This window comes from Staurois parvus, unplaced genomic scaffold (genome assembly GCF_062004578.1).
Source record: "Staurois parvus isolate SC_StPar_1 unplaced genomic scaffold, SC_StPar_1.0 ptg001822l, whole genome shotgun sequence".
NCBI lineage: Eukaryota > Metazoa > Chordata > Amphibia > Anura > Ranidae > Staurois > Staurois parvus.
The window spans coordinates 1-13,190 of record NW_028319618.1 but is presented as its reverse complement, the minus strand read 5'-3'; the positions used below and the strand labels follow the sequence as shown (position 1 = coordinate 13,190).

Genomic DNA, 13,190 nt, shown 5'->3' with positions numbered 1-13,190 from the left:
GGGACCAAAAGTAATGGGACAGAATAATAATCATAAATTAAACTTTCACTTTTTAATACTTGGTTGCAAATCCTTTGCGGTCAATTACAGCCTGAAGTCTGGAACGCATAGACATTACCAGATGCTGGGTTTCATCCCTGGTGATGCTCTGCCAGGCCTCTACTGCAACTATCTTCAGTTCCTGCTTGTTCTTGGGGCATTTTCCCTTCAGTTTTGTCTTCAGCAAGTGAAATGCATGCTCAATCGGATTCAGGTCAGGTGATTGAGTTGGCCATTGCAGAACATTCCACTTCTTTCCCTTAAAAAACTCTTTGGTTGCTTTTGCAGTATGCTTTGGGTCATTGTCCATCTGCACTGTGAAGCGGCGTCCAATGAGTTGTGAAGCATTTGGCTGAATATGAGCAGATAATATTGCCTGAAACACTTCAGAATTCATCCTGCTGCTTTTGTCAGCAGTCACATCATCAATAAATACAAGAGAACCAGTTCCATTGGCAGCCATACATGCCCACGCCATGACACTACCACCACCATGCTTCACTGATGAGGTGGTATGCTTAGCATCATGAGCAGTTCCTTTCCTTCTCCATTCTCTTCTCTTCCCATCACTCTGGTACAAGTTGATCTTGGTCTCATCTGTCCATAGGATGTTGTTCCAGAACTGTGAAGGCTTTTTTAGATGTCGTTTGGCAAACTCTAATCTGGCCTTCCTGTTTTTGAGGCTCACTAATGGTTTACATCTTGTGGTGAACCCTCTGTATTCACTCTGGTGAAGTCTTCTCTTGATTGGTGACTTTGACACACATACACCTACCTCCTGGAGAGTGTTCTTGATCTGGCCAACTGTTGTGAAGGGTGTTTTCTTCACCAGGGAAAGAATTCTTTGGTCATCCACCACAGTTGTTTTCCGTGGTCTTTCAGGTCTTTTGGTGTTGCTGAGCTCACTGATGCGTTCCTTCTTTTTAAGAATGTTCCAAACAGTTGTTTTGGCCACACCTAATGTTTTTGCTATCTCTCTGATGGGTTTGTTTTGTTTTTTCAGCCTAATGATGGCTTGCTTCACTGATAGTGACAGCTCTTTGGATCTCATCTTGTGAGTTGACAGCAACAGATTCCAAATGCAAATAGCACACTTGAAATGAACTCTGGACCTTTTATCTGCTCATTGTAATTGGGATAATGAGGAAATAACACACACCTGGCCATGGAACAGCTGAGAAGCCAATTGTCCCATTAGTTTTGGTCCCTTAACATGTGGGAGGCACATATGCAAACTGTTGTAATTCCTACACAGTTCACCTGATTTGGATGTAAATACCCTCAAATTAAAGCTGACAGTCTGCAGTTAAAGCACATCTTGTTTGTTTCATTTCAAATCCATTGTGGTGGTGTATAGAGCCAAAAATGTTAGAATTGTGTTTATGTCCCAATATTTATGGACCTGACTGTACATATATATATATATGTGTATATATAATAATGGCGCAATCAGCAACTTATAGCGGGACTGCGGTGGGCATTCTGACATTGGGGGGAACTGACTTGGTGTCACTGACATCCCCAGTGACACCAATACAGTGATCAGTGCTAAAAAAAAAAAAAATCACGGACACTGTACTAATGGCACTGGTGAGGAAGCAGTTAACATGAGGGGCAATCAAAGGGTTAACTGTGTGTAGGCAGTGTTTTACTAGGGGGTGGGGGTGTGTGCTTCACTGTAAGCACACTGATCGGGATGGCTCTGCTCAGCTACTACTACTACTACTCAGCCTACTAGTATATGTGCAACTTACATCCGTGGCACAGTGCTTGTGTGTTGGGATGAATGACTCCTGTGTGCATGTGCAGGAGTGGCATCGTGCGTGCCATCCAATCAGTAGGCTGAAAACCTGGCACCTGGAAGATGCCTGAGAGGGATCAGTCAGCAGTTGGCGAGGGATCCATCAGTTGCATCACTGGGATGGAGTTGAGTATTTTGCAGACTTTACTTCCTCTTTTAAAGGCTAAGTTCACCTTTTGAAACATGTTACATGTTCCACCCATATATAGAGTGGAACATGTAATATGTTGTAGCTCCTGCCCCCATTCCCCCTCACCCCCATCAGTGTGGCAGCAGACAGGGGATCCTCTCCCGGAACTTTTTGTCACAAATTGAAAATAGCTTGTATGCGCGGGGCTCCGCCCATACAGAGAATTATTTATTCACAGTTTCCTGTGAATGGATAGACTATAACTACCGTAAGCCACTGTGGCAGTGGCAATTCTAAATGAACAGCTAATTCTAAATGAACATGTGTAATGCTTTCCTACTGGAAAGAATAATAAATGCACATTTTTTCTTTCCTGCAAAAATATGTGCATTTATTATTTTTTTTTCTTGAAAGGTGAACTTATCCTTTAAGCTAATAAAAAGGTGTCTGTTGAACAGACATTCTGCTGATACAGGCTCATGCACACAGACTTTATTAAAATACAGCTATCAATGCTGATAACAAGGTCCTGAATAGAATGTCATCCTTTATGCTGTACTCATAAAAATGTTCCTGTAACATTTTAAGTGTACAGCCCACTATTATTTGCTTGGATGCTAATCAGCTTGAGCCGCCTTCATCCTAGCAACCATGAACACATGTCCCCTATGAATGACTCACTGATGCACTGGTACCAGCATGACTGGCCTTCAGTCAGTTTAAGAATTCATAAATGACTGAATGCTGGTCATTCTGCACTTGTGCATCAATGACTCATTCTTTAACCGTTTCAATACCGTGCAATTTTACCCCCTTCCTGCCCAGGCCATTTTTCAGGTTTCAGCGCTCACACTTTGACAATTGCGCGGTCATACAACATTGTACCCAAACTAAAATTTTATCATTTTCTTCACACAACTAGAGCTTTCTTTTGGTGGTATTTAATCACCGCTGGGGTTTTTATTTTTTGCTAAATTAACAAAAAAAGACCAAAAATTTTGAAAAAAAACACATTTTTCTTTGTTTCTGTTATAAAAGTTTGCAAATTAATAATAATTCTTCATAAATTTAGGACGAGATGTATTCTGCTACTTGTCTTTGGTGAAAATAACCCAAATTAGGATGTATTTTTTAGTTTGTAGGAAAGTTATAGAGTTCACAAACTATGGTATAGATCTGAATATTGATCAATCCTGAAGTACTGACAGCCAATCTAATTTCTTGAGGTCCAAGAATGTCAGAATAGTACAGATATCCCCAAATGACCCCTTTTTGCAGAGTAGACAGTCCGACGTACTTCATAAGAGGCATGGCGAGTTTTTTGAAGTTGTATTTTTTTGTCATAATTTTTCGAAAAATGAAAAAATTAAAAAAATTATTTTCACTATTTTTTTTTTTACATACTGTCACCAGTGCAGTACAGCGTCATCATATAACTGGCATGGCGGTGAACGGGGACACTGACTGGTGACAGTATGAAAAAAAAAAAATATATATATATTTTTTTTTAATTTTTTTTAATTTTTGTATTATATTTAATTTTTTATTACATTTTTTTAAAGATTTTTTTTCATATTTTACTATGACCAAAGTAGTACAATGTTACCATAGTAACATTGTACTACTTTGGGGAAGTGATCAGTATTTTTTTTTTTTTTTTTTTTACACAATTTGCTTATAGCAAAGAATTACTATAAGCAAGCATTTACCTGAATGAAATCGATTCATTCAGCTTTTTTTTTTTTTTTTTTTTTTTTTGTGCTTAGCTGTGATTTGGTCACAGCTAATCACATGACATGTGCATGTGATTAGCTGTGACCATTCACAGCTAGGCACTAGTATACAATGGATGGCATCATGAATGAAGCCATCCATTGTATACAACTGTCATGTGACCTGCTATGATTGGTCACAGCAGGTCACATGGTACCAGCAACGGGAGCCGGTACTCGGATCTGTCATCGGCCGTGTCCGAGGTGCACGGCCGGTGACAGATCGCACTGCTGCGCCGCTCTGCATTAGTGCAAACGGCGCATGTGCGGGAGCACGCCAAATGGCGTGCGGGAGCACGACAAATGGCGTGCACCCGGAATGCAGGGACACATTTGAAGCCGCCAAATGGCCATTGGCCGGGCGGCTAATGGTTAAGGACTGACATGTTGATATCAATAATATGTGAGCAGCAGTGGTCATCCAGTGATCACACACTATTATTTGCATGTCAACCCTGAGCAGTGACAGCTGTCAATAGTGCCACCTACCTCTTAGCAACAAGGGGCTTTAGACCGCTATGGCTGTCTGCGTCCTAACTCCTGCCACCTATAGTCTTTCTTTGCTAGGAGGTAGGTGGCTCCAACAGAATGCATTTACAGTGGACATTTATGGCTTTGAACACTGCTCTGCAATGTTTATCCAAAAGCTGCCATGTACATGGATTCATTGACTAGAATAAAGCTACGTTCAATTTTTTTTTATGTGCCTGTGTGCATGAGGTCAGAGAACGCTGACACCTGCCAAGATTGCCCATCTGGAGACTGTTTTGCTTAATAGTTCAAACATTTTAACAGAAATGGAATGCTAAGTGAAGGGGAGGTGGGGGGCTTATGCAGACTAATGCATTATATACTGGGCTAGTACTGACTTTAAGTATGTTCATATTGACCCTTGCCAGATACATTCTGTAGTTGATCTTGTGCAGAATTTTACAAAGTTAAAGTGCTTTTTTTCCTGTATTCATAAACACTGTTGAAAATTACTCTTTATTCTACATCTCTAAAGCTTTTGAAGATGCTCTTGTCTCTGACATGTAGTAATGTGCCAGTGTTTATGGATGTTGTCTGAAAAGTTTCAGAATAAAGCATTCTTTTAAGTTATTCATATACAATATGAGTGACATAAATTTTCTTTAACAGGCTGAAGATGAAGAAGGATACCGAAAACTGATTGATCAGAAAAAAGATCGCCGTCTGGCCTATCTGCTCCAACAAACTGATGAGTATGTAGCAAACCTCACCAGCTTGGTGTGGGAGCACAAAAAAGCACAAGCTGCCAAGGAGAAAAAGAAGAGGAAAAGAAAGAAGGTTAGCACAAATGCAGACTGGACATTGCAATAAAGCATGTATTATTTACAAAAAAAGCTAGTATACAATGACAGCTTAAATTTTATAGTACACCCTATCTCATGATCTTCTGGGGTTATGGATGCCAAAGCGGAACTGGAACCCACTGATTTAAATTGGTTGTAAACCCTTGCATATACCCAGTGAAGTGACTAGTATCAGATAATACACAGTGATAAAGCAAATCCTCCTACATACGTTGTCTCTGTTTATCTGCAGCCCTCTCTTCTCTACAATCTTTCAAAACACATTTTACACAGCATCTCTTAGCTCTGAAAAGAAGGAGTTGGAGATCTGAAGTCTCAGTAGAGCTCTGAGCCCTTATTGTAGGGAAGGGACACGCCCAGTCTCACAGTACACTGGAACATGCACAGCTGTAGCTGTCAATCACAGGCTGTGTGGAGCTCTCCTTCCATGTCGTTAATTATTTCTTGGAGTGAAGTGTCTCCTGCAGATAACCGAGGAAGGAGGCAGCAGAGAGGATCACACTTAGTGCTTTGGATAGAGACAGGTACACAATATAGAAGGATGTGCTTTGTTCATATTTCATGAGTGAGGTTTGCAACCACTTTAACTGTTTCCCAAAACAGTTGCATTCAAGGCATGCCATGAATAAGTGTTATAGTTACTGGTGGGTGTAAATTAGCTCTCCACAGAACTGTCAAAACATCAGGTAATTGGTGTCAAAGCTGATCACATGTGCAGCACCATGTAACTGCAGGTCAAAGAGAGGTTAAGATGGCAAATTCCTTGGTTGTAAAGGATAGGATGTTTTATTCATTTGTAGAGTGCATTACACAGCTTTTAACAAGACACGAAGGCTTTTTTAATTAAAGGAGTTGAAAATTTGTGCTTTAAATTTAGCAAATAGGCACTTTAGTTATTCAGTCATGTAAAAAGCAAATTCCTTTTTCACTTTGAAAACACAATTGTGCAGATGCTTTTCACATGATTGGATATTTCAAATGAATATTCACACTATGTATTGATGGAAGATCATTTATTCTTTTCATAAATCAGTCCAAAGGAAGCTTAATAGTTCACCTCTTTTGACTACCATATATGTCAGAGCTTTAGCAGCATCTCTTAATTTTTTGGGGCCCTTTTGACATGATACTATAGCAGATTCACAGCATTTCCAACAAGACACTGCATATTCTGCTTTGTCTGCCAGCTACTACAGCACTGTAGCCTTGTAAGAAAGTTATTGCAGCTCTTCAGGATTATCTGCAAGAAACAGACACCCTGCAGGTTGCCAAATAATTGTCCAGAACATACTTTACATATGTTTCTTTTAGATTTTTGCTGCTCTTAGATTTAAAAAGACTCTGCCTTTCCTTTTGGGTGTGTTTTATAAAGTATTTTGCATTTGATAAATTGGGGAATGACTAGAACCTTTGTCAAGCTTGTATTACTTTGTGTCCCCGTTAGAGAAATTTACTCTCTCTATTTGCCCTTGTGGTTTTAGTCACTGGGGCAATCTAAAATTTCAATGTTAGAAGAATAGATGTAAACTGTTTCAATGGGAACACTTGCTTGGATGACGGAATGATTGCCAGCAGATAATGCAGCACACAGATCTTCCAGCAAATAGGGTGTTTTTTGAGCTATCTTTTATTTGTGGCATTTCACAAATCCACAGCATGTCTGGAATATTGGTATGCCTTGGCTTTTCTGAAGAATGCAGCCATTTCTGGTAGTGGTCAGCAAGATTTGCAGTTTGCATCGAGTTCTTTCACCTTCCATTTTCCTAGGTTTGCGATGTGTCCATTGTCTGTGTCATCCTGTGTTCTAAGGAGAAAAATGAATCCGTAGGACAGAAACTCCCCCTCCAAGATGGAAATCTCTTTTTGTCACCCACAGTATTCCTGGCTTGCATGTTGCTAAACTGAGTGATAATGCAAGCCATGAAGTTATAGTAGAACGATTAATACTTAATTATTAGTGTCCTACCTTCTAGTGGTAGGTTTTTATAAAATTCTTATTTTGCAAGTATAGTACTTATATAATAGGGTTAAAAAGTAATTCCTACTACATGATTGATTCATCATAAAGAGACACACATACTAGTTGATTTCATATAAACTGACTTTCACTGTAATGTTTGTTACAGAAGATTGAAGAAATCGCTGAAGGGTTGGGATCTGGCCTTGGCCCTGATGGAGAGGTATGCTTTATGTGTGCTGTTGCCAATGTATTGTAGTTGTAAATACTTATTCATTTAAAATAACCTAAATCCTGTTTGCTGTTATATCTTGTATTGTAATAAAAAAGACTCTTAGCGTTGGTTTTCTCCAGTCTTAAAGGAATGTGGGTATTTTCTATTGGGCATTGCACTTTTTTTTGTACCCTATTATTGGTGGTACCCTGCTGACATTTTGCCAATCAACATTGCTAAAGCTATAGAAAATACATCACATTATAGTTTAAATATTTGCACTTTTTTGTTTCAGCTAAACCTACATTGCATGGTTCTGTGTAAGAGTCGTCAACTACGAGAATGGTCCCCTTAATTTTGGAGGTTACCAAACACATATCTAAACACAAAAAATCTAGTTGAAGGGAGCACAATGTAACCGAAAACATTACATTTATTGGGTAGAACCGTAGTAACTTTTTCAGTCCTGGTATTGAAAACTACTGAATGTTTTGAGAGTGGCCCCACAGCTCATGATGTCTTTTCACTTTCCTGCAAGAGGTCTGGCAGCCATCTTAATGGAGGCCATAGCAAGACCAACTCCTCTGAGCCTTCCTTCAATACAGCACTTTTATGTTCTTGACTGGTAACAGCAAGCAGTAGGTCACTTCCTTTCTTGTCCATTAGCAGGCATAGGAAGTCTCACTGGAGGGGACTGGACACTGTCAAACAAAAGAATTTTAAACCAGGCCAGGATAACCCCTCCTTCTGTGAACATGCCGCTGGGTGTTGATATCCATTTTCTGCTATACAGCACCGAGAAAGCACCTTCTTGTTGCTGCTTCAATTACCACATTGATATTTGACTGTTTCTGCTGCTTGCCTACAGAGACTTTAGTGAACTCCTACCATCTGATCCACACCTACTACTACCTAAGTTTAATGATTAAGTGAGGCTTTGCCTCTTACCTTGAGCCTTTAGATTGCCTTCAGTCATTATACGTCTAATTCTAGACATGGAGGAGACATACCCGCTGTACCTGGTACTACCAGCTCACTTTCTACCAGCGTCTGCATGGCTACTTGCAGCGCCCCTACTAAGGGTCCAATTCTGTCCTTTAGTATCTTTAGTTCCATTTGTTTCATATGGTTGTAGAAGCTTCCTCTGGTATTTTGGCTGATGTTTTTACAAGATTTTATGGACCAGATTATTCAGTTATTTGCTGACTTTGATCAGAAAAGCTACATGCACCTTCTCCAGCAAATTCTATATCAAATTTCCCTGTGGCCCTAGCAGCTTCAGAGTCATCAGCTGCAGAAACTCATTGAATCTGGGTCAATTCAGTTCCTGACTGATGAGTTTACCCCTGAGGAGTTGTAGTATATTGCTGTTGTCCCAAATTAAAGAAGACTGTTCCAGCTCTTGTTGATGCAGTGCATGCTACTCTGAAATTAAAGCATCAGCCTTTTGCTTCTACCAGTGCTGTTTCCAGCTTTGGGTTATCTCTTGAGGCTGCAAAGACTTTCCCTTAACACCTGTTTATCCTACTATTTCAAATGAGGATTGGAAGCATCCTGATAAGTTTTCTTCACACAAGTGCTTTTTAGCCCTGTATCTATTCTGTTCAAATTTTCTGCAGAAGTGGTTTATTCCCACTGTGTATATTTCCCATGTTAACAAGTCAAGGAAAGGATCTGTCTTTAAATACCCAAGCAATGAGCTGCTGGAAGCTTTCTAGGGCTTTGTGCTTGCTTAACCCAGAGTGTTCCTTCCAAAGGTAACTGCAGTCTCAGGTTCGAATTGTCCAGTCCAGAAGCCATCTGATATCTGCAACAGAACATTCTGTCATGGTGGAACAAGTCAGTCTGGTCTCTTATCCCTGCCATGATGACTCAGGAGCCCAGCTTTAGAGTTGTTAGCTCTTTCTTTTGGAAGATCATCATGGTGGACGCCTGCTTCTCAGGATCAAGGGCATCTCATTGCTCCAGACTATCTCAGGTGCATATGGTACACTGAGTTGGTAAGACTCCTAGCACAAGCTCTTTGGACACTGTCCGCTTGTTGGGATTTTCTGTCTCAAGGTCTGATTTATCATTCTGCTGTTTGGTTGCTGGCTTTAATGTCATTGCTATTGAAGCCTAGGTTCAGACAGGGTAATTCTGAGTTTCTGAATGCTTTGATGCTCAAAGCTAGGAAGTCTACTTCGCTCAGGGTCTATAATCACATATGGAAGGCATACTACACTTGGTGTGAGTCTCAGGGCTTCCACCGCAGGAGTTTTTCTATGTGACAAATCCTCTTTCCTGCAGCTGGGTTTGGGCCAGAGTTTGATTCTCCGCATCGTCAAAGGATCAGGTTCCTGCCCTTTTTATTCCGTTACAGAAAATGCTGGCTTCTTACTCCTTGCCTCTAATACAGGGGTTCTCCCATGTAGCTCCCCTCATCAGTTCACCAGTGACTTCCACATTCACCTGTGCATAGGAACAAGGGAATGTTGAGACTGAAAACATAGTTCTTGCTCAAGGTATTTTCTGCAGAAATGTTATTTGCAAACTGAGTGTGGAAGTTCCCATGGTGTTCTGGAGGTGCTATTTTTATCCAAACTTGAGTGCATGTTGTACAGTGTATGTGTAGCTTTAAATCTGTACTTCAGGCAAGCCAATAATGCACAGTTAAAATACATAAATGGACTTTTTCAACTGAAAAAGAATTTGTAATTTTGTTCAGCCAATCAGCCCAAGACACACCTGACAGACAGATTCGTACTAGATCCATGATCTTCACTGAAACAGTAGAACAGTAGCGCAGCTTGGCCAGGAATGCTCATTGAACCCCCCCTTCTTTATCTTGGTGGTTGGACAGCCAGGGAGCAGCCAGACTCATTAATTGAATAAATATGGCCAAGCAAATTAACAGGTCTGCAAATATAACCTCTTTCCATTCTCCATCATATCTATAGTGACATCAACTGTCGGTTCAGGGTCCCTCCCTAGGTAGTGAAGACTTCTACAGTGTCTAAATTCAGAAATAGAAAGCATACCCAGAATTGTTTTTCGATGTGCATGCCTCTAGCGCTAAGCACTCCAGGGTCACTAGTCGGCCTATACCATACTCCATAACCTTCTGTCCTTGCAACAGTATATACAAACTAAGTGTGCATTGTACTAAAATACTGTATTAGAAGCACATCTAAACAAGCTAATTTTCTTATTGAGGAATATTATAAAATTGAATGTTTGATTGCCTATTGCATAGAGAATAGCCTGAAGGATTTGTTCCACTGGGCATATCCTGCATGTTGTATGTATTGGAAAAAAAAAATGTAATTTTGATTTGTGCTTTCTTCACTTAGCTTATAGATGAGAGCAGTCAGATGAGCGACCTGCCTGTAAAGGTTATTCACACTGAGACAGGGAAAGTGCTTCATGCTCCAGATGCACCTAAAGCCAGTCAACTTGAGACATGGTTGGAGATGAACCCAGGGTGAGTAGACAAATGCCAAGTCTTTTCTAGTGTTCATTTCATCATGTGTTTTTTTTTTTTTTTTTTCTAAGTCTTCTAAGTAGTTTACTATTTTATTGGAAAATGTTAAAGAAGCAAGTTGCCTTAACCAGTTTAACTCTTTGACTGTACCATGGACATCTAAAGAGTGAACCATTGCAGTAGCAGCCACCAGCTTTTGTGGGAATTCTTCAGCCGGCTTTCAGCTTCAAAGTGAAATTGATGCTGCAGCCACCAATCACTTTCACCACAAAGCAGGTGGCGCAGCATCCCCCCTTTACTGGGACCACAACAGCCTTCTTCAAGATGGAGAGTGGTGTCAGAGCAAGGCAAATCCATGCCTCAATTTCACATGTAAACGAAGAAACCAGAGGAGACAGATTGCGTCACTACTGGTTTCATATCCACCTTTAACTGGCTGGTACAGCTAGGGTACACACATAACCAAGCTGCTCTGTGTTTGGCTAGGTGCTGTGAAGGGCAGGTAAAACTTTGGGGTCTATTAGATCCCTAATATCTCCATAAAGAGTACATGTCACCTGCCCAATGCTATCACAGGGGGGTTTATTAACCCATTGTGTTAGCAATCAAGTAAAAACAAAGAAAAGAAAAAAGTTTAAAATTATAATATAATGTATTTAACCACTTGTGGACCAGTGACATACTAGTACATTGCTGGACTTTGAGTGGTTATACCAGGAAGATGCCTGCAGCAACATGCATCTCGGGATTGTTTTTTTCTTTCTTCAGCTGGCGATCAGCTCTCTTGTAAAGGCAATCCTAGTGTGTAATTAGCCGCTGAATTGGTTTTAAATGCAGCAAGATGAAACGTTAACCCCAACCTGAGAGACCCAAGTGTTCAGTTGCCGCTTCAGCCAGCTGATCGAAGACTAGAACGGCTCTCATCTTCTCCATGGTCTCAGAAACTGGTGGTGATGATCATTCATCACTTCCGGTTTCGCTGGATGTAATCAGTGGAATTTTTAAACTGGGAAAGCATCTGATAACACCAATCTTGGTGTGATCAAATGCTGTGAAGTGCAGAGGAGAGATTGGAGATCTAATATACTACTTATTTCTCAGTAAAGAGTACCTGTCACTGCCTATTGCTATCATGGAATATGTATATTCCCTGTGAAAACAATAAAAGTGATAAAAAAAAGTAAAGGGACAATGTAAAGAAAAAAATGTGCCCATGCACAAAGCAAACGTACATGTCAGTCCTGCACATGTATGTAAACAGTTATCACACAACACATGTGAGGTCTCACCCCGAACATCAGATCAAGGGCAGAAATTCTAGCACCAGACCTGTTTAAAGCTAAAGTGGTAGACTGTAAAGGCTTTTAAAGCGTTGCCTATGGATAATAAAAATTTACGTAGTTTGCCGCCATTGCACAGGCATGTACAGCTTTCAAGTGTCACATGTTTGGTATTTATTTAGTCGGTGTAACATCTTTTTTTATATTTTACTAAACAATTGGTTATTATATTGTGTTTTTGTGCATTAAAATTCAAAAAAGTGTTTTTTTGTTTGTTTTTTTAATTGCATTTGAAAATGCCATGTGATTTTTTTATTTTTTTTTATTTATTTTTATTTAAAGTTGCATTTGAAAATGCCCTGTGACATAAAAAAAAAATTGCAACACCCACCGTTTTATTCTCTAGGGCTTCTGCTTTAAAAGATGTTTGGGGGTTCTAAGTTCTTTTCTATCAAAAAATACAGATTTTTTTTTACATGTAAACAAAAAGTGTCAGAAAAGGCTTGGCTTTTTAATTAGTTTTAAACAAACTTGGCGTAACACACCTTGCCCCACATTCATTCGCAAATGCACACCCAGGATGCTAACACATATATAAACCGCAGTCGCATCGCGCGTGTGACAGAATGCCACGAACATTAGAGTGAAAGCAATAATTCTATTGCAAGGGATCACAGTTAACTGATGAGCTGTAAAGACTTTTAAAGTGTCACCTATGGAGATTTTTGGGTAACGAAGTTTATGGGGTATCATGGGCGCACTCAACTTATTTTGTATATTTTACCCAAAAATTATGTTTTGCATGTATGCACTAAAATTCATTTTATTTATTTTTTTCCAGAAAAGTGATGATTAATAAAAAATGAGCAAATATCTTATAAAAATATTGCATCTATCATCTTTTTATTCTCGGTCCTCTGCTTTCAGGAAATCTATAATGTTCTGGAGGTTTAAGTAATTTTATTGCCAAAAATGAAGATTTTTACACGTGTGCAAAAAAATGAAAACATTTGCAGAACTCCCCCTCTCAAACCCCCCCAATTGCAGTCTTATTAACATAATCCAATTTTGTTTTTTTTTCTCCCCCTCTGTATGCAATACAGTTATGAAGTTGCTCCTAGATCTGACAGTGAAGGAAGCAGTTCAGAATATGAAGAAGAGGTAGGTTTGTCATTAAAATATAACTATAACGATCTCTCA

The 13,190-nt window shown here is 39.7% G+C and overlaps 1 protein-coding gene across 1 annotated transcript in view; it reads left to right on the top strand.

The window, feature by feature from the left end:
* LOC149434137 (SWI/SNF-related matrix-associated actin-dependent regulator of chromatin subfamily A member 2-like) overlaps positions 1-13,151 on the top strand; it is a gene marked incomplete at its 3' end in the record, with an annotated part of 140,151 nt that extends 127,000 nt beyond the window's left edge. The window contains exons 10-13 of the mRNA XM_089664064.1: positions 4,883-5,050; positions 7,203-7,256; positions 10,580-10,710; positions 13,094-13,151. Of these exons, the coding sequence (XP_089520190.1) occupies positions 4,883-5,050; positions 7,203-7,256; positions 10,580-10,710; positions 13,094-13,151 (411 nt within the window). The remainder of the gene's footprint in view (positions 1-4,882; positions 5,051-7,202; positions 7,257-10,579; positions 10,711-13,093) is intronic.
* Between the last annotated feature and the right edge of the window lie 39 nt (positions 13,152-13,190).